General features: G+C 36.7%; 1 protein-coding gene across 6 annotated transcripts in view; it reads right to left on the bottom strand.

Moving 5' to 3' along the window:
• Positions 1 to 2,293: 2,293 nt before the first annotated feature.
• Positions 2,294 to 25,069, bottom strand: part of DSE (dermatan sulfate epimerase) — an 81,128-nt gene continuing 58,352 nt past the window's right edge. For 5 of the 6 annotated variants that reach the window (XM_038526611.1, XM_038526610.1, XM_038526609.1 and 2 more), the window contains 4 exons: positions 14,402 to 14,655; positions 10,207 to 10,446; positions 6,949 to 7,156; positions 2,294 to 4,950 (listed from right to left, as the gene is read on the bottom strand). In XM_038526611.1, coding sequence (XP_038382539.1) covers positions 3,189 to 4,950; positions 6,949 to 7,156; positions 10,207 to 10,446; positions 14,402 to 14,655 — 2,464 coding nt within the window. In that variant the 3' untranslated portion in view covers positions 2,294 to 3,188. Of the gene's footprint in view, positions 4,951 to 6,948; positions 7,157 to 10,206; positions 10,447 to 14,401; positions 14,656 to 25,069 lie in introns of those variants that run through there. The other variant, XM_038526614.1, reaches the window with a different exon arrangement.

Below are 25,069 nucleotides of genomic sequence, written 5' to 3'. Positions count from 1 at the left end.
CCAATGAGAGACTTGATCCCAGGACCCCGGGATCACGCCCTGAGCCAAAGGCAGACATTCAACCACTGAGCCACCCAGGTGCCCCTCAAGTTCTTTTTTTAGTACTAAAGTTCAAGTCGGACCTTCACACGCCCCATCCTGACCCCTTATATTTCCTGAATTAATCATCTATGGCATAGATGACCATATGTCCCAGTGTTCTCAGAACAGTCTTGGTTTATATCTGTTGTTCACTTCTCCTTTAACTCTAAAAAGTGCCTAGTTTAGATGATAAATTACATGGCCTTTCTACCCATGATCGTATCCATTTTAATCTTGTCTTATATTTCTAAGGAAAAACATGAACTTATTTTTTGACTTACAAATACAACATTCCACCATTTGCTTTCTCTGAAAAATTTGTGGAGAAATCTCGAACTCCTTTGTGGGTGGTTTGTGAACTATCAACAATGTTTTTAAAAACAGAATAAATATAAGGTAAATTTTTCTTTTAAAAATCAGTGGGCATAATATTCTGTTAAAAGCATTAAATGTGAAATTTTGCTACTTCTTTAAAATCATGGCTGAAATATTTGTGGAAGAATTAATTCAATATCCTAGTGATACAATAAATTTTAATGATTAAAACAGTCCCAGAGTAAGGTCTTCCACTTGACTTTATTAACAATTATAACAACAATGATCTCAAAAGACTGTTCGTAGCAGATGAGATGTCTCATCCATCATCCTGACTGTTTAGAAGCTAAGGAGTTACCAACCAGGGAATATACCCCTTCTACTGCACAGACAAGCTCTGTATGCTAATAATTCCCAAATTTTCTTTAAGGCTAGGACTAAGAGCCCTGCCAATCCCTTGAACAACAGCTTACATATTATTCAGGGAACTTGAAACACTCCTTTCATGGTGAGCAGCACTGAAACAGATTCCGTAATTGATTACTCACTTTACAAGGAAGATTTAACATTTTTTGGTTTTCTGGAAGATACAAAGAGTTCCTTAGTTTAATTCAAATATGATATAAAACATGTCTCATTATAAAGAGTTGTGCTTCCTTTCAGCATTTTTTTTAACTTAACCACTTAAGTCATTGCCTGTGGAAATTTCTTTTTAAGTGAATTAGAGGTCCAATTGGAAGAAAAAAAAACATTTAATCAATTTTGTTTCAAAGATCCATGATTATCATATTTTTAAAAATTAAAGAATGAACTAACATGTTAGACTGCAGCATGCTATGATGACTAATTTACTGTTTGCCCTAACCTAATGAAAACAAAAGGTAAGCTGGATTTGGCACTCACTTGCACTTTCTATCCGTATTAGAAAGCATGCCTTGAGTTTTTGGATCTGAGATCAGGTTCGCTTTGGTAGCCTCAAAGAGCAATTTTCCCTTTTTTTCAAAATTTGCTTTTGATCGTTTCAGACAATTCATCTTCTCAAATGAGAAAGAGAAGAGAGGAATGTTGAATGAGGTTAAGTAAACGGAGAATCTGTCACATAAAGCAAGTTTAAATCCCAGTAACAGCATCCATCCTTCCTAGGACAAACGGAAGCATTATTCTTTTGAAAACATTATTCTTTTAAACAGTGTGTAATGACATCCTCCCTAGAGACTTCCTCCACAAAAGAAGAAAAAATACTTCCCCTTAGAAGTCATCTTCTAGATGCCAAGCGTAAAGAGTGAAGTCAAAACTTGTGTTTTCTCTGTGTAAGAAGGTTCAGAATTAGAACTGCAAAAAGATGTTTCTAAGGGTTTCCTTATGCCCATTTTCTGTCACATACTGGTATTTCCACGAATATAAAGGACTAATTAAGAGAAAATATTGCCATTATTACTTTAGACCTACAAATCAGCGAGTGTGTCCTTACTAAACTTTGAGCCAAGTGTATTTTCTGGTTTCAAGGAAGTCTGCAAGACTCAAATATATGGAATATAAGTTAATTTACTCTTACGTTCCCTATAAGTAGGTGACTTTCTTCTGCTGAAATATAAACCGTGGAACATGTTCCCAAGCACTCTGTGCTCCTGTTACCACCTGAGAACTTGCTTGACAAGACCTATGAAGATTTTATGTCTTTAATTACTTAAATATCAGAAGTTGGCTTTTGTTTTAAATGTTTAAACTATGTCTAGACAACTAAAAGGTAAATAAGCAGAGAAATTACTTCTTTCAATTCAAACACTACTTAACAAATTTAATTAATGCGTGCCCAAATAAACAGTTCTCTTCAAGGATTTCAAAGCTGTTGCAAATGTGTTTAATGTAATAGAACAAAGAAGAAAGACTCTATAGATAAATCATAATTACGATGTTTATTTAGCAAAATAAACTTAACATTTTCTATTAAAAAAACATAAGAATCATATCCAAATTTTAGCTTCCCAATCTTCTTTGGTATTGAAATCAATGTTTGGGATATAAAATATTTCATTTTCAAGTTGAGCCACTGGCTCAACTGTACAACAGTTTTCCATATGTGGAAAATTAAGTTACCTGTAATTGTCTTACTTATTGAACAACCAACTGATGCATTATGTGTCTGCAGAGACCAACATCAAGGAAATATTCACTCACTGATATGTTTTTCTACTGAAAATATATTTAAAAATTTTAATGATTGTCTGGCATCATTTTATTGTGCTGTCCGAATAGTAATCCAATATGGAGATCCTGTTTTCATTTAACTAATGAACTACTCGTCAAGAAAGTTAACACCACCATACCAGGACTTAATAATACTTATTTTTCACCATGACTACACCATTTAAATTTTTTCTGAATTTCTCAGCACTGTGTGCTTCAGTCTTTTCCATAAAATAGTATCTGGAAATTGCTAATAGCATTAAATTAATATCAATAAAACCCAAATCTATCTAAATCTTTTCCTTAAAACCAGACTTGTTGTTTCTTCTGAAGAGTAGTATTATGTGTACCACTAAATTAGCCACGCCAAATACTTCCAGAAACACCATGGGACAACCAAGCTACTCTTATTCCTCTGATAAATCTTTGCCTTTCCAATTCTGATTTCTCCATATCCCTGGCTTCTTGTGTGAAAGTATCTTCTCCTTAATTTGTTAAAAGGAATCTGAGATTAAAAAGTCCAGTAACAAACTAGGGATTTTTTTTTTTTTTTTTGCATAGACTCTTGTGACCACAAAATGACCAAACAATGTATAGCTTTAGTGCTAACACTGTGATTGGGAACAAGAAGAATACAACCACAATAAAATACAGCTATCTATTAGAAGGACTGCATAAAGACATCTTTGGCCATGCAGGCTCTGGGCCCTCTGGAAATAAGTCAGTTGCATTGCCAACATGACAAAGAAAATAGCAATGTTCAGGATCAGGAACAGTCTGGTGTAGGAAGATGACAGCGACGGGGCTCTGCTGCGCGTTGTTGTCATCATCCGGGCCTGTCCAAACCGGCCTTTCAGGGCACCACCGTTTTTGTGTTTCTCATATGTCACATCTGCAAAGTCTAAAAGGTCTTTCATTTCTTCATCTTCATCTATGGGCAGTTCTTTCTGTGCCAAGATCTGAGCTTTCTGTCGAATCTTTTTTTCATTGACTTCAATCTGTGCAAAAATATCAGGGACGGCGTCCACAAATTTATAACGTTTGCCTACCCTTCGGTTTTTCTTTGACTTGCTTTGCTGCTGCTGCTGCTGCTGCGATATGGCAAAAATCCTATCAATGGCCTCCTCCGTCTGCCTCTTGTCTGAAAACCTCAGCAGGCGCTCGGCAGTCTTTCTAAAGCTAGCTGTGTTGCGGACCCGGGACAGGATCTGCTTCTCCAGCAGCTGGAACACGGGCTTAAAACGCTGCAGGTTCTGTTCCACCACAGTGGCATAGTCCTTCACCTCCGGCATGGTGGTGCTCTTGATGGCCGAGCTCCGGTCGAACAGAATTTTCTGACGATCTGCAATGACCTGTGCAAAGGCGGATTGTCCCGCGGTCTCTCCGCTCCAAAGGTAAGTGGCGTAGGCATGCTGGCTGGTGGCTATGAACACGTCCAGCTGCTGGGCGTCTCCGTGGACGCTGAAGCTCTGAACATCTACCGATGGCCCTATGAAGAGGTAAGCTGTCCTGGTGATGGGACTCCGGAGGCGCACGGTGACATTCACATAGTTTGTCCCATTGTAGGGATAGCCCCGAGGGTACGTCACTGAAGCCAAGGTTGCTTTCTCACTGTAGCCAGTATCGTCCATCCAGTACATTTTGTAGAGACCGTCCCGCTGCCTGATGAAAGCCCCGTGGACCCCATCTACCACTGTCTCCTCGAAAGGGACATCCACATTGTGGAAGAAGCTTGCCGCCGTCTCCAGAGGACTCTTGTCTCCCAGGTGTATTTGGTCCACAAGGAGAAGCAGCTGTGGATGCAGGAGGAACAGATTCCTTTGAACATTCTTCAGATTCAGCTGTGGGTTATAAGCTCCCACGCCTTCTCCTCGGATGAAAACCACTCCGTTTTTCTCCACTGCTGCAACCACCCTCCCCTGACAGCTGGCTGCCAGGTCATGCTTGTATTTAGACCATTTTGAAGAGCAGTCTTCCGTGACCTGACCCTCCCAAGGAGAAAAGCAGCTCTTTGACACAGCTGGGGAAAACATCAAAACGTTGTTGAAGAAGGTGTACTTTGGCCCATAGAGAGCCTCAGTAATGAAAGGTACGCCATTGGGAGCAAAAGTAAATGAGTTTTGATCAGGATGTTCATGCCCTGCATTAAAATTTCTCCATCCTTTGATCCAATCTTTGTATTTGTTTCTGTGGACAATGTCATATATTGCACGGCCCCCAAGTTTTCCCGACTTGAAAGAAAGAAAAGATCTGTTGATTTCTGCGGGCAGGGCACTTCCGTAAGTCACAACACCCCAGTCTTCAAAATAATGCAATGTAGGGGTGCCAAAATCCGGAGGTGGAACAGATTTCAAGCTGGCATCGTACCTGAAAGGATTAGTTTTTCAAAATTAAATGGTTTTCTGGTGGAAGTTAAAATAACCCGTCAGTACTGTTATGCCACTTTGCACTGTGGCTGGAGGAAACACCACAAATGATACCCAGAGTGCTGGCAGTGGCTTCTGGAGGAGGGACACGTCTGGAAAACCCATGGATGAGCATGCATGGGGGAACACCCTTCGTGAGGGGGAGAGGAGTCTATCTTCATTACCTGTGATCCTTGGGTTTGAGCCTGAATGACTGTTGCCTCTAATCACCACATGGACCTTCTTCACTTAATGATTTCAGAGCTGCCATCCGAAGGACCGGGGCTCACAGAATAACACTTCTAAACTTCTAGTCTAGGGGCTCCTATTCTTGAGAACCCCATGTTAGGATCTAGACTCTAACAAGCCTAGACTTGTAAGGAAGTATTGTTCTGTGACAACTGACACTGAAAGCTTGGTAGAGTACTTTTCGCCCTCTAAAAAATTAATTTTAATAGAATTAAACTTCATATATTAGATAAAATTTACTGCTGATACCACATCTAAGAATATAAGTGGATAAAATTCAAGAAACTACTAATACTGGGAGATTATAAGTGTGGCTACTACTGCCTACCAACAACCACAGGCTTTGTTTTAATCTTCAGATGATATCATGGACTTTGGACAAAAAAATGGCCTCTCATTTTTATTTATGACAAATGTTTATTATTAAATTTATACAATAGTTAACATTAAACTTCCGCAGCGATTAAGAACACAGGTTTCTGAGTCAGAGAGGGGCCCCGAAACATGATTATTTGCTTTTGATGATTTGAGATAACATTCAGACAGGTTTAGATGATTTCCTCAAGGGAAGAAAGGCAGGCCTATACTATTAGCTCTTAGATACTTCTCTCTAAAATGAATCAATCACCTATGGTTAGTATTACTGGTGTTTGATTTTGGCCGTTTTGTCTGTTGTTCTACGGTCTCAGGCCATCAGAAACTGTGTCTCTACTCAGGTCTAGTTAATAATGTTGGCTTAATTATTGTGATTTAACAAATCCAGACACAAGATGAATTGGCCATACTTCTCTGTGGTCAGTTTGCATATTCCTATGAATGGCAGACTTTGAACCAAGTTAGACTTAGCATTAATCTGACACCTAGAGTCAGATTTATAGAACACTCCTGGTTGTTTATTTAGGGTAAGTGAAATCAGTATTAAATAATTACATCACACCCCTAACAGGAGTCATGAATTGTTATATGTTAATATATCTACTTCAACTGTAATAGTTTTTAAAAATGCTGGTTAATTATAACCAGTTATAACTTTATTAGTGTTTTTGTTCTTAATTGTTTAAACTAGAAAAAAAATTATGATGAGAAGCAAATCAAACCACAGAAGCTTATTTTGGAATTGAATACGCATTTCAATAGCTTGAAAAGACATCAAGGATTAATGAGTAACCAGTTCCCTGTAATTTTTATTTTAATTTATTGGATGCCAACAATGTATTTGGCAGTACTTTAAAAAGGAGACTGGCTTCTCTTTCTGGGCTTAAAAGATTAAGGCAGAAAAAATTACATGGTTCTTTTATTATCAAAGTGAAACTGTCAAATACTGTCAAACAATTTTACACAGTTTTGAAAATTCAGTAACAGTTTTGTTATTAGAAGATTATAATGCTCCATTTACTAAAACAAAACATTATCCTACCTTTATTTATTTATTTCTTTGGTGTGATTGTCGGAATAACCCAGTCTAAATTTTGTGCTTTTTATCTTTATGTGATCTCAAAAATGATGTAAGTTAAAACATGCACATCTATGAAAGGAAATGTCTCTAGCAGAGTGTCAAACGCTGTGACAGGAATTAAAACTGCCAGTGCTGAGGTGGCATATGGAGAAGGGATTACAAAGTGTCTTAGTTTTTCTATTTTTAAATGCAGAAAACTAGCACACTGTACCTCTTGGGACAATTTCTTTTTAAAGATAGCTCAGCATGTCCTACCAGAGAAATTCTGTGTGAAGAGTACACCAGCGCTGCCCTTTGGATGGTGTCCCTGGACCTTCCGTCACACGGTTCCTCCTGATTTGGTCAGCCAGCCAGTTACCACTGCCGTTACGCATGACAAATTTATCCAGGAACACTAATTGGCTTTCTGGACCATAAAACCAGTTGTAATTTGAGTCTGCAATAGCCACAGTTCTTTGAAACCCTGGGGAAGGAAGTTTGACAGAATTAAGATAAATTTAAAACTGCACGCTCCCATAAAGATCTAAACAATGATTTTCAATCCTGCTTGCAAATTAGAATCAACTGTGTATCTTAGATTAAAAAAAAAAAAAACCCAAAAAGCATGATGTCCATGCTTCACCCCAGACTAGTTAATGATACTCCCTCTGAAGGTCCTCCACAAATCTAGTGTGCAAGTTTGTATTTGCTGTGTGGTAACTTATCTTTGGTAGTGGAAGTGCCACAATTCTTAATGCTTAGTATACACCCCACCTTCCTCATTTTCCAATGTTCATGCTATGTGTCATTATAACTGCAGACACATATACTCTCCTCTGGTGCATGGTGAGCTCCTGAACCTGGAATGAGCATCAGCTTTCCTACCAACTCAACCAACTTTCCACACCAAGATAACGACATAAGGTGCTTCAATTTGGCATCCCAAAAAAGTGGAAGTTATAAGGCTTAAAGAAGACACTGCAGTTCTATAGGAAGGAAATTTAATAATTCCCATAGAAGATCGTGCTAATATGTACTGCTGGAAGTTAAAGAGAGGAAATGCAAAGATCATACAGCAAAACAAAAGCAGGTTAAGACTGGATATGCAGGTGTTCTTGAAAAGGAATGGGACACAACTCTGGGCCAGACAGGAATAATCATTACTAGAATAGCCATTGGAGAGGGAAAAAAAAGAGAGAAAGGTTGTTGAGAACAAGTTGACTTTTAATATACAATCCCTTCTAAAATGATACCATGATCATATTTACATAATTTACAGCTGATGTGTTTTGCTTCTATCAGTTTAGCAAATGCTATTCAGAGTGAGTCCTTATGGTAAAATGTGATTTTCTGAGTCTTCTATTAATCTGCAAATTCCCTGAAAGCAAGTATGTTTTATTTCTCTTTGAATCCCCTGCCTGGTACAGTGCCTGGAACATAGCTATTCAATAAGGGTTTGCTGGATTAACTGACACAAATACATGAATCTTCCTCTTAGAGGTGTTCATACTGTCTTTCCAGTTTAGGAGGCAGTCACAAACAGCTCACAGCAGTGATATGGCTGGCTGTCAGATCTCAGATCAAATTACAAAGCACTGAGACCTCTTCCAAGGTCCCTGGCTTTAGATGGCCTTTGTCTATCAAGATAAACTACAAAACAGGCCTCTCCTGCCTATCTAAGAATAAGCAATAAAACACTAGGGTTCTGAAAGTTAAGTCTCAACTAAACTTTAAAAATCTTATGATTCTTTTGCTCTGCGTTACTTTTTGGATATTTAACGCACTAATGGAGATTCTATTCAGTCCATATATATGCAACCAGAGCCAAAAGATTTATAGACTGGATTCTTTACTGTAGATCTAGAATCACTACCTAAAAATTGCATTTCACTGGAGGAAAAAATCCCCATCTTTGTTTCCTTTTTTTTTTTTCTTTTCAAATTTTAATTTAAATTCTAGTTAACCTACAGTGCAATATTAGCTTCAGGAGTAGAATTCAATGATTCATCACTTACAATCAACACCCAGTGCTCATTACAAGCATCCTCCTTAATTCCCATTGCCCATCCAGCCCATCCCCCAACCACCTCCTCCGATCAACCCTTAGTTTGTTCTCTATCTTTAAGAGTCTCCTATGGCTTGTTTCCTCTCTCTTTTTTCTTTCCCCCCTCCTCCCATATGTTCATCTTTTGTTTCTTAAATTCCACCACATATGAGTGAAATATATGGTATTTGTCTTTCTCTAACTCATTTCATTTAGCGCATAATACACTCTTGCTCCATCCATGTTGTTGCAAATGGCAAGGTATCATTCTTTTTGATGGCTGAATAATATTTCATTATATATATACACCACCTCTCCTTTATCTGTTCATCAGTCAATGGACATTTGGGCTCTTTCCAGTTTGGCTATTATTGATACTGTTGCTATGAACATCAGGGTTCATGTGCCCCTTAGAATCTGTATCTTTGTATCCTTTAGGTAAATACCTAGTAGTGCAATTGCTGGGTCATAGAGTAGCTCTATTTTTAACTTTTTAAGGAAGCTCCATACTATTTTCCAGAGTGGCTGCACCAGTTTGTGTTCCCACCAATAGTGTAAGAGGATTCCCCTTTCTCCACATTCTTGCAAACACTTGTTTCTTGTGTTGCTAATTTTAGCCATTCTGACTGGTGTGAAGTGGATCTCTTTGTGGTTTTGATGTGTATTTCTCTGATGATGAGTGATGCTGAATATCTTTTCATGTGTCTGTTGGCCATCTGGATGTCTTCTTTGGAAAACTATTCATGTCTTTCCCCATTTATCAACTGGATTATCTGTTTTTTGGGTGTTACAAAAATCCCCATCCTGATGAAAATATACCTACTAAACTTTTTCTGACATCTTAGTCCTGTTTAGAAACAAAGAGTTATAAGGCTGTTCTAGAAATGAAAGTGTTCTTAAATCATATACATCTTTTTTTAGAGCTAGTTCTCTTAGAAGGCTGAGCTACATGACAACAAGGAATTAGAAGTTTTGTAACAATTCATTTTTCATTTTTTTCTATTTTATACTATTTATTTCAGTAAACTATTTAAAGAAAAGATTAAAGCTCCAACAAATATGTAGGTATAATTTTTCATTTTGAGTATCTGAACAGTTTGAAAATAAAAAAACTAAAAAACAAAAGAGGATCAATTTGGGATTGCATGTAAAGGAAAATTAACATGTAACCATAAATGTTTATAATTTGTTAAGATTCAAGAAAATGAGTTTATATATGTACCCAAGTTTTACATCTACAAAAATAAAAGTGCTGTGGGAGCTACAAATTATATTTGATCCATCCATTATGCTCTGAGCTTTATAATACATAAATCACAAATCTTCATAATAACTTCCCAAATGCTCTGGTTATACGCAACTCTTGGATTCCTTGATTTTTTATTAAAAAATCCCTTTTATTTCAATATCAAACTCCACATTTCTCTTCCTAGTCTAACCCAGTTTCATAATTAGAAAAAACTGTAATAGTTAATGATTCTTCACTATACCTGGTAGGATGGTTCTATACATAAATGCAAAGTGTTGTTTAAGCCATGGGTGGCCAAAGTGGTTGATGTCAAAGTGCCTCTGAACCAGAAACATATACTGGAAGAGTGATCTAGTGGTGTAGCTGCCATATGCAACTCCTTCGTAGAGGGAACCATCTGTCACCTCTCGGAGCAAGACCAGAGACTTCTCCATGATGGTCAGAACTTGTTTGGTCCATAAATAGGCTTCTTGAAGATACCCTGGAGAATGAAAACACATGGAAACAATGACTATGGCTGCAATGAAGCGTAGGGAAAATTATGGCCAAATAAAACCCTCTGAGTTATCTGACTACAGTGCAAATAGCATTTTGTAAAACTCTCACCTACCAACATTATAAATCACATTTTGCTAATCCAGGTTTGTGTCGGGTCTGTGATATAAGTTAAAAAGTTCTTGAATACAAGTCAGTTATTAATTAAATGAAGATAAACCTTGAAATGAGTATTAGTTTCTTATCTAATCTATAATAAATTTGAAATCCCATCACATCTAAGATTACAAACTGCATATAACTTTAAGTTTACAAGAAAAGATCTGGGGGTACCGGGTGGCTCAGTCAGTTTAAATGACTCTCAGTTTCGGCTCAGGTAGTGGGCTTGAGCCCCACATGGGGCTCTTTGTTGAGTGCAGAGTCTGCTTGTCCCTCTCCTTCTGCCCCTCTCCCCCACTCTCTGTTTACACATGCTCTTGCTCGCTCTCTCAGATAGGTAAATAAGATCAATCTGATATTTATATTGTATATATTAAAAAGATCTGTATATTGAGACTTCTATTCAGTTTTTCTAAAAACCACTACTTGAAAATATTTTTGAAGCTTATCATTCATATAAATTGTGCCATTATTTTATAGGATTTTTAACAAGCTGCAAATATTATACAAGTTAAGCAGATAGTCTTCAATTTGTTCCTTCATTAGAAGACAATTTCTCATCCTGTATGTGCCTTTAGATTCCACAGGATCTCAAAAGGTAGCACAGTAGGTTGAGGCACCACTGGAGTAACAATCTAATAAAAAATCTAGTGAAAAATATCAACTGGAAAAAATAAACAAAAATTTTAAAAATAAAAATTAAAAAAAAGAAAACCAACTGGGAGTGCCAAATCTGCCAAAAAAATGAGCTACAAAATTTTGTGCAAGCACTTCAACCTGTCACATTTTTCTACTTCTGCAACTAAAAATTAAAGGCCTTAAAATTTTTATGAAATACTTTTGACTCAAAACTGCTAGCTTTTTATAATTCTTGCAAGACTAGCATTTAGGTAATAATAACAACTTGCATTTCTAAAACATTTGTAATTTACACAGCACTGAACACAACCTTACTTAATCCTTTTACTAATTCAATTAGGCATTATTACTCCAGAATTACAGAAAGCTTGACTTGTTCAAGACCTCTGACACATGACCAAAAAATGAACATAACCTTTGATCTGAATCTAGGTCTTTAGATTTCAATTTTGTTTTGTGTGCTTATATTTAATACATACAACTGGTAAGGATACAATTAAGCTCATTGCCTCCTGATGTGGATGGAGTCTTGTTGCTTTGCTCCCCAGATGTGTATGATCACCAGTGTTGAACACTACCATAGCCTACTGTGCTCGTGTTTTGGGTGTGAGGGCTTCCAGGGGCCCCAGGACCACCAGATCTCAGCATGAATCCAAGGTCCCAGACTCTGTCAGACCTGGATCCCATCTCATGAGGGCAGCACTGATCTCAGGCTCAACTTGAAGAGGTGGCTGTGAATGTACCCTGACTCCTCCTATCCAGCTCTACACCTGACATGCCAGTCTTCTGGATAGCTTTTAGTTTCCATTCTGTAATCATTTGGGTTTAAAATTCTAGTCGTCTTCATCTTTTTCTTCTTTGTATCCTCCATCTCTAACCAGACTCCAATGGAATGCTTATAATCAGTCCTGCTACTTACTGCTCCCTGGTATCACATTACCTGGTTTTCCCTGTTTTTTTCCCTTACAACCATCTTGTTCAGGAGATAATGAGGCAATGTCTACCTTTGTAAACTTCAAATCTGTCAATATGAGGCACTGATATTGTTATTTTATTTCTATTTAAATTTTAGTTAACATACAGTGCAATATTGTTTTCAGGCGTTGATATTGTTATTGATGCTATGCCCTGTGCTTTACCACCAGCCATACACCCTGCTGGAATGTTCTTCATTATTTTCAGTTATCCATATCCTATCTATCTTTCAAAGTTCTATGAACCTTCTCAAACTCACCTAAAGAACATTGTTGTCCTGAATTAAACTCAATACACTCAATTGATATTTAACCATAGCTTCATGACATCCCTTATCTCATTGCATATTCATTTAGACATTTCATATGTCTTCCTTCCAACTGATTTGTAAGCTGCTTCTGTGTGATCCCGTGGTCCCTATGCACCAAGCCTTAGACAGAGTTAGGACATCAGAGAGAACATTCTAATTCTCCCACTTCTGAGATTGTATGTGAGTCCAATGGGAAGTGTCAGTACACTAAGCTCCCCAAGCATCTATGAGGCTGGTCTGGGGAACATGGGATTGTCGAAACAGCCTGTGAGGTAGCTCCTAACGGTAGTGAGCATGCCTAGAAAGGCAGGATTATAAGCCTGATTATTAACTGGGATGGGCAGGGCCAGAGATTTCACCTTTTCCTCTGTCCAATCATCTTATAAATATGTGCATTTCCTATGTGGTGATTCTGCAACACTGTATCCCTGAGCAACCCACAACTGTAATAGGAAATAATTGTACATGGAAACTCCTGCCAGAGGAGAATTATACATTTTGACCCAATCTGAACCAGTATTTTCGATGCCTGCAGGTTATCTGGAGTAATCTTACCTACCATGAAGAATGAAGAAATAAGCTCTATTCCAGCTACTAAATAACTAAAAGTTTATATGAAGAAATAATACTATACTAGACTAAAACCCAAGACTCCAGGCTGAGAGCTAGCTTATCCTGGGTTCCTTCCACCATTTCATGATGATGTCTTTTCACAGGACTTGGGATTTATTTATAAATAGTTGAAGATGTGTATTTTGATATTTTATTAATTTTTTTTTTTGCATTTTGATCTTTTAAATCTTGTTTGTTTCTGTGAGATTAGAGGGCTATAGGAGCTAGGATGAAACTTGGCCCTCATAAAGCTTTCCTTAAATTACTATAAATTGAATCTCTACTCCAAGAGAGGCAACAAAATATAGTGGAAAGAGAGTGAACTTTGAGTTTGGCCAGAACTGGTCCAAATCCCAGCTACCTTATATGGCTGATGGGACAATTAAATTAAATAGGAACAAGGATGAACACATGTCATATGTTTGATTCATATTAGTTTCTTTTCCTTTAAGACTAATTGAAAATGATGGCTGGTTGATAAGATAAGGGAGAAAGCCAGACTTAAGGAAATCTGATGCTGGATAATCTACAAAATGCATAGTAATTCTTGTGGGTAAGTGGTCAAGAGTTCTGTTAGACTTCCGGGCTCCAAGTATATACTTAATATCCTAATAATTCACTGTGATCTTAGGGCTGCTTTTCTTAAATATAGTCTAATTAAATCATACATAGACTTTCATAGGTGTTTTAATTAATTCAGAATTACAAGAACAGAGAAAATGTAATATCAGCAATTATGTATGTTAGGACATTAAAGCAAAGTAGCTATGTGACCCACAAAAGTCATCTCCAAATTTGACCTAAATGATCTAGACTGGTTGTTTTAAGTCCTTAGAGAAAAAATTGGTGTTGTAATGATGCACATCTGTATCCAAAGAACATTCATTTGAAATAATAAACCACCTATTTAGCTTTTAAAAACTACTACGTTTATCCAGGAAGGCTGTCTTCACAGTCAAAATTCTCTGGGGAAATGAATATTCACCACTGACTGCATGCTGTAGGGATATGGCTTGACACGATCCAAAGCCTTACTTAAATAACCTGCAGGCTGATGTAACTAGCAGAAATGAAGAATAGATGTCTCTCAACTGTCTAAGAGAAGCCCTGGATATTACTTCATCTCATGAGTCCAGTTAGGATCCAAGTATGAACATGTATGAAGGCTAGGTATAAAATGCTCTGCTCACAAGACAACGGTGACAGATGTTGGCTTGGGCATTCCCTCAGCTGTATTCATACGCACCTTGATTCATCAAAACAAGGCTTCCTGTGAGCAAGGCCATGCAGTTGGTGGGCTGATGATTGTGAAGGTACTGAAATCCCCATCCTCTCCTGTATGAAGTTTCATACATATATCCGGAGACGTTGGCAATCACTTCAAGAAACTTTTCCTGTTGTGTCTTGCTCAAGTAGTTGTACAAGAAGTCATAGGCAGTGGCAAAACCAACCAGAGAGTGAGCAAGCGGGACTTCATCCCAAGGAGCATCTTTCACCAGCCTGCCAAGGAAAATCAACCACATGAATGAGTGCAACAGTCCCACAGCATTTATCACACTTTTCGAGGGTCTGTTTCTTAGGAGGAAAGGGCACAATGGAAGATACAATCTAAGAGGTTTAATGCCTCATAATTAGCTTCCCTCCACATTAGACACAGCATAAAGTCTGTCTCGTGTGAAAATTTTAGAGCGAATGCTTTCCTCTGTCAGCTTTCTGGCCACATCAAGATGTTGAGAATTTTTACTTTTGACTTTTTATTTTTGATGAGAGGTAGAAGAATACATTAAAATAGATCTAAGGCACATAACATGTAGTAGCAGGGCAAAATCTCAGAAACATCTATTTAACTACTACTCACACTACCCTCTTTACAAATAAGAGGTTCTCAGTTCTGTTTTTCGGCCGCCTTGGCAAACCAGTGGAAGCATGTATCCCATCCTATTTCCCACAGGCTGGACCAGGTGAAGGTATCCTGGCTTATAGTTTATGACTTCTCAATCTGGACAGACCCACTTGGTCAAGGCCACGAGGAGAGTGAGAGTGAGGAGAGTGGCTAAAAATCTGGTGTTAGTGAAATGAACTGATTCTAACTCAGATCTTTACATCTTGTTCCTTCTTGTAAGATGAACTGCACTGCCTTTAAGTTCCTTTAAGTATCTTTCAGAGAAGTGTAAAAACTGACCTGTGAAGTATGAAACCGTTATTTTCTAGGAAGCCAAGTTTCTGCTTGGCTGGCTACATTATTCTGCAATGTTTTATTTAACAGTGCATGACCTGCGTTACACAGGAAGCTTCGAAGGGATCTTTCACAATCACAATTCCGTGGAACTATCTATCCAGAAAGCCCTCCCCATGTGCTCAAGATGTATTTGCATAATCTCTGGGACAGAGACACGAGTGAAGAGTGTGCTGTACAGGTGGGCGGTGGAAGAATACTCTTGATTGGGGATTAAATGAAAGCTTAATATTTCTATGCCATGAACCACTTGACCTCTGGGCAATCTGGTGAAGCCTTGGCCTCTTTCTCAGTGTTTGAAAATTCATAAGATAGAATACAAAGGGATATAAGGAAATCTGTTACTTTGACATGTATCTATCAATACAGATTTTTGGAAAAAATTGTGATCTCTGTGCTTTATTACGGTACTAAAAAATAAGATTTAATAGCAGAGACAGTAACTACTATAATTTATAAGTAGTGATAAGCATAAACAATAGTATCTACAATAACTATATTGTGATATGAAAATATCAAGTGATACTTACCTATGTCAAAGTTGTAAGTTCTCCCAATATTACTATAGGGGTATCTATGTTCAAGATTTGGAAGAATTGCTAAATTTCAGTTAGAGTCAATGAAAATGAAGATGCAGTATTTCTCCCATACAAACCCCATCGATCTCAAGACATGAACACTTAATATTATGAGAGACCATCTCTTCTAGACTATATTCTTCTTTTAGGAGTTTATATGATGCCTTCTGTGGTCTGTGGTCACTTTGCAGTATTTCTTTTTTAAAATTTTATTTATTTATTCATGAGAGACAGAGAGAGAGAGAGAGAGAGGCAGAGACACAGGCAGAAGGAGAAGCAGGCTCCATGCAGGGAGCCCGATGTGGGACTCGATTCCCGGTCTCCAGGATCACGCCCTGGACTGAAGGTGGCGCTAAACTGCTGAGCCACCAGGGTTGCCCATGCTGCAGAATTTCAACATCACTCCCCAACTGATGGTATCTCATTTCCCTTTCTCACTTTTTTGCCTTAGTGTTGTGTGTGTATATGTTTATGTATCCTCTACCAGATTTTAAGTTCTACAAGTCTAAGGTTTTATTTTTTTCTCTCTTTTATTCACTACTGGATCCCTAATCTTATAATAGTGTCTGACACAAAGAAGATGCTCAGCAAACCGTTTTGGAAAGAGGAAAAATGAAGGAACAGGCCTATAAATCTAGGCCACACTATTAACAGTGAGTAAGTTATCATCACAAAATCAGAAATCTGGAGCAATCTCTTGGTACCTAATCATTATTTCAGTGTTTGGTTAGCTGTGGTGCTATGGCCTGGTGCTATGGCCTAGTTATGCAACCCATAACTAGGGTTGATGACTTTTTTAACCATCTGGATACAGACAAAGCCACCTTGCCCGTCAGCTTGCTAGTGTGTACTGGTTATAAACAGACTATGAAGAGTGCGAATTAATTCCCCACTTTTAGGGAAAAAACCAACATCTCCTGCAAGCTCAGTGCCAGGGAGTTAGGAACACAGTCTTCAGTGACTCCTGGTGGTTGGTGAGTGAGGCAGAGAATCTGAGTCATTTGTTTCCCAGCCTGTGTCTTGGAGCCATGTCACGATGCATCTATACATGACAGCATGTCCACCTATTATGGTAGAGTTGACATCAATGAACCACTACTGTCTGCCCAACCCTGGCATATTTGATTAACCAGTGAACTTATTTCTCTTTTTACCAGTGAACTTATTTGTATAGATCAAAGAACATTTATTATAATTTTCATCCTTCAGGAAGTATTATTATGCAATCTCTGTGAAAATCTCCAAGCTCTCCCATTACACTTGTTTATTCCAGGCAGTTTTCAACTCAACAAATGCTAGGACACCAATAAAAAAAAGTTTATACAATCAAGCTCAACACTATATCATTATGATATCTGACCTGTAATAGTTACATTCCTAAAAGGATTTAGATAGCAATCTACATTGTTATTTAGATAACAATCTAAACATCTAATATCTAATTGTTATTTAGATAACAATTTAGATTGTAATCTAAATCCTTTACCAATACAATCTGACCCAGCCGTAGATACCAAGAGCCATGATGAGAGAGAGCATTATTTGACTGTCATGGAAACCAAAGGAAATTTGCTTCTAGCTCATGGATGGCAGCAAAGAAACTATCAGATTCAATGTGATCCTTACTACTGGTTAATAAATCTACTAGTGGAAAAGTTGGTTGAGTGGTGAATCATTTAAAGAAAAAAGTATAGATATTAATTTATGAATTTTATTTCAGCTTAAAATATCTATGTGTATACACATTCACCAATCTTTTGAAGGTGAGCTAAAAGCCTTTTCTTTAAATGTGGGTCTACAGATTAGGTCATTGCGGTTCTTTCTGCAAAGCACACACACAAACACATCATCACAATTTCAAGCTTAGTTTCACAATTTAGTTTCTCTATGACATAGGAATTAAAAATACCTGTGAAGGAATGTGGAATCCTTCCAGATTTTTAAGTTTTTTTCCCCCTAAACTTTAACAAATCTCATCCACACTAAATTATGATAGTAATCTTTTACAGTAAGTAATTCCAAACCATTTAAGTTAGTTTTAGAAACATACATTCTTTTCCTTTTTTTTTTTTAAGATTTTATTTATTTATTCATGAGAGACACAGAGAGGGAGAGAGGGGCAGAGAGAGAAGCAGGCTCCATGCAGGGAGCCCAACGTGGGACTCGATCCCAGGACTCTGGGGATCACACCCAGGGCCAAAGGCAGGGGCTCAGCCGCTGAGCCACCCAGGTGTCCCCATTCTTTTTCTTTTTGAACTCACACTTATTCTATTTATATAATATTAAAATTGTATAAGAACAAGTATTGTTGAAATTGGCATAAACTGATTTGAAAACAAATACCACTGACATTTGCAAACTATCTTATTCTAGAGATGAATGGACATAGCAGAGGGCAGACAACTGGCCTTGACACTCAGCCTTCTATGAGAGTAGTCGCTGCCAAGGTTACACAAGTCAGTTTAGAGGAGGGTTAGGAAAATTTTTACTGTAGTCTTCTTTTTATGACCTATACCTTCTCCCCTTAAGAGCCATTCTTAAAGTAAGGTCTATGGACCCCTGGGGTCTCCAAGACCCTTTGAAGGAATCCTCAAGTAAAAATTATTTTCCTAATAATATAAAGATATTATATGTTGACAATTGCACTGATGATGCCAAAGCACTGATAGGTTAAAAATGCTGGCAGCTTAAATGAGAATCCAAGCAGGGGCGCTGAACTTCAGGTGATTCCGCATGCTGCCATGTACCCTAAGTTACAAAAGTAAAAACTAAAAAGCCGGTTTCATTTAAGGATATCCTTGAAAAAGTGGTAAAATGAGAATTTTATAAAATCTCAACCCTCTGAGTAGATCTCTCTTCTGTATTCTGTGTTATGAAATGGGAAGTATGTATAAAAAAGTGCAGTGAATACCAAAGGGCAGGGACTGTCACAATTAAAGGAAATTGTGCATTAAGAGCTGAGCTTGTTCCTTTTTTTTGTCATGAAACATCATTTTTACATGAGAGAATGATGAACTGACAAATTCTAGTTATTTAGACTTTGGTATTTTTAAGCGGAAGTTTTCATTGAAAATGAACAAGGAAGCCTGCCAGTTCAAACAAAATTGAAAGCCTTTGCTGCCCAGGACAAAATTTGAGCTTTTTCAAGAGAAAATAAAATTTTAGAAAGCTTGTATTTGCTGTCATGCGCTTAAGAGTTTACCAATATTCACAAACTTTTCTGATGAGGTCAGTGATAACAGATGTGATTTATTTTTATATTGTATCACTAAATATGTCAATACTTGGAGGACTGTAAGAACTCAGCAAACATTCAGAATAAAAAGGCATGATATTACAAAACTGTACACAGATAAAAGATAAGTACAAAATATACCAGTGGATTTTCCTACCAATTAGAAGAGAACATGGTTTCATATTCAATACTGAAACTTTTATGATCCAGAGTCAATATAAAATTAGCTTGTATGAAACTACCATTGGTCAAGTTCTAATCTAGTATCAGAGTATCCACAATTATCTGAAAAATTCTTAAAATACTCCGTTCTTTTCAATCACATATTGACGTGAAGCAGCTGTATGCTTCATAGAAATCAACCAAAATACCAACTGCAACACACCAAATACAGCAAAAAGGCAAGATATGCAAACATGTTAAACAATGACCTCCTTTCACACTATTTTGTTTTAAAAAATACAGTTATTTCCTCCTAAAAATATGTTATTTAATGTTAATAGGAAATAGACTTTTCACCCTAAAGGAAAAAAAAAAGAAACAGACTTTTCCAATGAATGCATACATATTTGAAATATTTCTCAGCTTTTCAAATATAATAAATACTGATATTTAAATATCAATATAGTCCAGACAAGCAAAAAGCCCTTTAATATCTTCATTAACTTTTAAGAATGTAAAAGAATTCTGGATCCAAAAAGTTTAAAAACTGCTGCCTAGAATATTTTCAAAGATGAGTTTAAGTGATTTTATGTGACACAGAATGATGTGAACACGAAAATGAACTCTTAATTGCCTAGGCTGGGGGGTATGGCATGGATGGGGAAGGGCATAGAGCTTATCAAGATGTGCTTCTTCCAAGAATCAGGCAGATTGTCAAAGGAAGAAAAAAGGCATAAAAATCTTTCCAAAATGTAATAGCTTCATTGATTCAAATTTTTATAATAGTTTTATACAAACAGAATGCCTCCATTATCATAAGTGCCTTTTGAACTATCTATTATGTATAGAGTTATAACAGGAAATCTAAGCCTCTATTATTTAAAAGTGGGCAGGTTAGTTGATTAAAAAAACTAACAAAAAGAAGTCTAATAATAATGTTGGCATCTATTTTTATTTATATACATTTAAGAATGATCAAATGATTATATTTATATTTTTTCATATAGTTTTAATAGATACATATTCTTTAGAAAATAACCATCTGTGAAAAGATTAATGTTAGTATTACAAGATTCACAGAATACTCTTTACATAATCTTGTTTAACTTTTTATGTATTTATTTCATTTACACAAATTCCGTTAAAGTAAATATGTGGAATAACAGTAATCTGGCATTTAAAATCTAAGAGGGGCCAAGAAATCACTGATATTTATTTAAATGAATCAACAGTATACAAAAAGTAAATACTACAAACCACAGGGTAACTCATAATGCCCTTTGTAATGTTATTATGACTATTAGTCTTGCTGCCTAGCACTTTTTACAGCCTAACAGTTCTATGTCAGGCTTTTCTATATGTAACTATATTGTGAAGATCATGATTTGATCCCTGGTATAGGCAAATTTATGTATTTTTATGTTTAAATGAAGCTCTACTGTGTAACCTTTATAAAAAGCAGAACTCCAAACAATCCTTTTACTCATTCTGAGAGAACATACAGTTTTAGAAGCCCATAAAATATTTACTTAGTAAATTCATAAAGTAGAAGAATCATGTTTAAAAAATCTGGCTTATTTTAGACAATATATATTTATATCAATATAAATTTAAGAGAAAATGAAGGAAGGCTGGAGCAGTAGCAACTTCACTTTTGCCAGCTTCACTGCAGCTGTGTCTACTGTAAATAAGCCACATTTTTGCCTACTGTGCACTTGGTCATACCACCCAAGTATGCCAAAATAAGGTTTTGTTCTATCTTAAAATGTAAATTAGTCTATTCATTCTAAAAGTGTCCTGAAGACAGTAATCTGATAGAAAGTCATTCAATTTTCACCCAAATGTCTTTGTGTGTTTGGAAACAACTTCCAGTAAGTTAGGAGAATCCAGTATTACTACTGTTTTTAAAAAACATGACTAATGGCAATTGTGATTCATCTTTTTTTCCTCTGTAAGTTAAATGGGAAAACCATAACATTAAATGTCAATAACAAGTTAAATTCTGTAAGTTATTCCCGTAAAACTTAGCCAAAGGAAGTGGATTTCTAAGCTGTGTGGCCTTGCCTGTGAAGCATACTGGGGCCTTGACAGTGATTTGCCAAGAAGAGCAGGGTAAGCCTGGAATTTACAGAGCCTTGATGCAGAGACCTCTGAGTGGGTGGTCAGGTATCCAAGGGGCATATTCAGCTAAATTCTGGCCTGGCTTGGTGTCTATATTCCTGTTTGATCAGGTGGCTAAGGGTGGCATTTGCAACATCAAGCAAAATTCACTATTTATAGTTAAGAGGAAAGAGAGAAGTTGTACTTCATATTATATAGTAAGCACATAGTATGTGCCAAGCTCTTCATATACTTTATTTCACCTAATCTTCAAGACTTATATTGGGATATTACATGCCCATTTAATAAATTGTAAAACTGGTATTTAGGTAGGAAAATTCCATGTTTAAGATCACAAAGTTAAATGGTGGAGCCTAGGATGGAATCCAAGACTATGTGAATCTAGACTTGTTTTATACTTCTACCTGGTGAGGGAAAGCACAGTGCTTTCAAAGAAAGTCACCATGTTTGCAATAGGAACCCAGCCAGAAGAAAGTGCTAAAGTTAGCAGACCTACCAAGAGCCAGGCCAAAAGGCACTTACAAGGAAATACAATCCAGGGTTTGAGCCCCACCATGTCCATGATACCAAGGGAGAATATAAGGTAAGAAATGTGAGAAAAAGGGCAGAGATTAGAAGAGATAACCATGACTCCATGTTCATGTGGTTGCTCATGACCCACTCAACAACCTAAGATACCAATCATACAGAACGCCTGGAACAACTCTTCCTCTCTCCACAGACATCTGCTTAGTGTGGGGCTCATAGATTACTACTCTAGGTACAGCTGGTACAAGGGCTAGTGGGCCTGAACTTGCACACTGAGAGCCATCAGCTCCTTAGTAAGCTGGACAGGGCTACAATGGACAGAAATGGACAATGAGCTTCCCTTTTTCAATATCTAGTTTATTCCCTACCCGATAAAAGTAGTGCTGGAAGGATAACAGTATGATAGATTGGAAATTGACTGTATATTGAGAAATTGGGTCACTTGGGCAGTGCAGTCAGTTGAGTGTCTGTCTCTTGGTTTTGGCTCAGATTGTGATCTCAGGGTTGTGATACTGAGCCTGTGTCAAGCTCTGTGCTCAGAGTCTGCTTAAGACTCTTCCTCCCCCTGTCCTTCTATCTCCCATGCTCTGCTTGTTCTCTCTCCAAAATAAATAAATCTTAAAAAAAAGTCTTCAGGAAAAATAACTTAGCCCTAAGATATAAAAACATTTTCTCTCACTATCCATATTTCTATATTCATTAAATTACCAGATTCAATATAGCAGTACCCTACCGCTTAATTTCCTTTTAAAGCTTAGAATTCAATACTCCAAGTATTAAATTCTAAAATACAAAAATTTAGGTCAGGTTGGCTCCACTCAAGCAGAACACTGAGGAATCAATTATATAAAAGCAGAAACTAAAGAGAATATCCATATTGCTTTAAAAAAGTATGATAAATAATGTGTAGAGAAAGTGAATTTGAATGTCAAAACATACCAAGCTAATGAGAATAAAATGTAGAGTAATGTTGTTAAATGGGAAAAGGCACCGCTATGTCATTATTCCAATGTTTAATTCACTGACACAAGGTCTTAAGCAAATATCCAAGTATGCCATCCAAGCATAATATAGTTAAATAGAATCAAACAGCATTTATAATTGTAATCCCTTTTAGCTGACCAGTGGGCTAGTGTCCAGGCTGGGCTAGTGTCCAGCCTGGAAAGATAAGAGGGAGAAATATGATAGGCAAGAGGATTCAAATATGATAACAAGACTCCTATGTCATTGGAATGGCAGAGTTCAAAGGGCTAGGGTTAGTCCTTACCTATCAAATTCTAATGAAAAATTATCAAAGAACTCATAATGGAGAAATTCTGAAACCTACAAAGAATAGGAGAGAATAACACAGATTTATCTATATTGTTCACAAAGCTTAATAAAATGATTTTTGCCCATTTAAAAAACTATCTTGGTATTTTATAAGTTTAACATACTTTACATTTATATGTGTACAATATAAAACAAGTTTCAAAGAGTTTAGGTTTCAGTAGGACACCTTATTGCTGTCATTGCTTTAGTCAATGACTATACAAACAACCAGTGACCATGTAAGAAACAATGCCTGGAAAGAAGGAAAAGAAGAAGAAGAAGAAAGAAGAAAAAAGAAAGAAGAAAGAAAGAAGAAAGAAAGAAAGAAAGAAAGAAAGAAAGAAAGAAAGAAAGAAAGAAAAGAAGAAGAAGAAGAAGAAGAAGAAGAAGAAGAAGAAGAAGAAGAAGAAGAAACAATGCCTGAAAATAGTCAATGTGATGGTAATAAAAAAATTAAGCATGTGAGAATAGCCAGGGAAGTCAATTAAAAAAAGAATAATGATGGAGGGTAATTAACTCTGCCAGAGAAGAAAACATGGTGTAAAATTTCACCAATCAAAACAGAGTGTCATGACATATGAATAGACAGACACATTAATGAAACAAAACAAAAAGGTGCAAAATATATGGAAATTTGGTACGTGATAAAGGAAGCATCAAAAATAAATAGGGAGGGATGCCTGGGTGGCTCAGCCGTTGAGCATCTGCCCCTGGCTCAGGGCATGATCTGCAGTCTCAGGATTGAGTCCCACATCAGGCTCCTCTGCCTTTCTCTCTCTGTGTCTTTCATGAATAAATAAATAAAAGCTTTAAAAAAATAAATAAATAGGGAAAAGAAGTAACTTTAAAAAAGTTATACTGGCACAACTGGACAATTATTTGAAAAAAGATAAAGTTAAATCCAAACTTCACAGAATACAACAAAATAAACTCTATATAAATTAGGCATCTAAATGTAAAATATGAAATCATACTATTATTAGAAGAAAACACAGATGAATTCCCTTGTGATCTGGCCAGCTATGATTCAAAAGCAAAAAACAATAGAAAAATAAAGTGACCAGGGATGCCTGAATGGCTCCATGGTTGAGCATCTGCCTTTGGTTCAAGTTGTGATCCTAGGGCCCTGGGATCGACTCTTATATCAGGCTCCCTACGGAGAGCCTGCTTTCTTCTTCTGCCTATGTCTCTGTGTCTCTGTGTCTCTGTGTCTGTCATGAATAAATAAATAAAATCTTTTTAAAAATTAAAAAAAAGAAAAAGAAAGTGATCATTTGGACATGTAAAACTTTAAAAACAACTTTTGCATAGGAGAAAAAAACCACCACAAGCAAAATCAAATACAAATAACAATTGGTAAAAAGTATTTACATCATATATCTTGAATAGTTACACTTACTTAAACATACAAAAAGCTCTTAAAATTTAAGAAAAAGATAAAAATCTCATTAGAAAAATGAACAAAAGACAAAGAAGACAGCAAAAAAGAAAGGTAAATATCTTCCCTCCCAAATTCTCATCTCCACTTATAATAAATATTATAGGGATCTTAGAAAGAAAAGAGGGAAAAAAGGGCAGGAGTTTATTCAACAAAATAATGGCTAAGGTAGGGAGAAATAAACACACATCCAGATACAGGTAGCCCAAAGAGTTATAAAAAGATAAATCTAAAGAGGCCCACAAGTTGCATTTAAATTGTCCAAAATCGAAAATAAAGAATCTTAAAAGTAGCAAAACAAAAGC

The sequence above is a fragment of the Canis lupus genome, chromosome 1 (assembly GCF_011100685.1).
Source record: "Canis lupus familiaris isolate Mischka breed German Shepherd chromosome 1, alternate assembly UU_Cfam_GSD_1.0, whole genome shotgun sequence".
NCBI lineage: Eukaryota > Metazoa > Chordata > Mammalia > Carnivora > Canidae > Canis > Canis lupus.
Note: the sequence above shows the minus strand (reverse complement) of the source record. Positions and strands in the feature narration are given on the sequence as shown.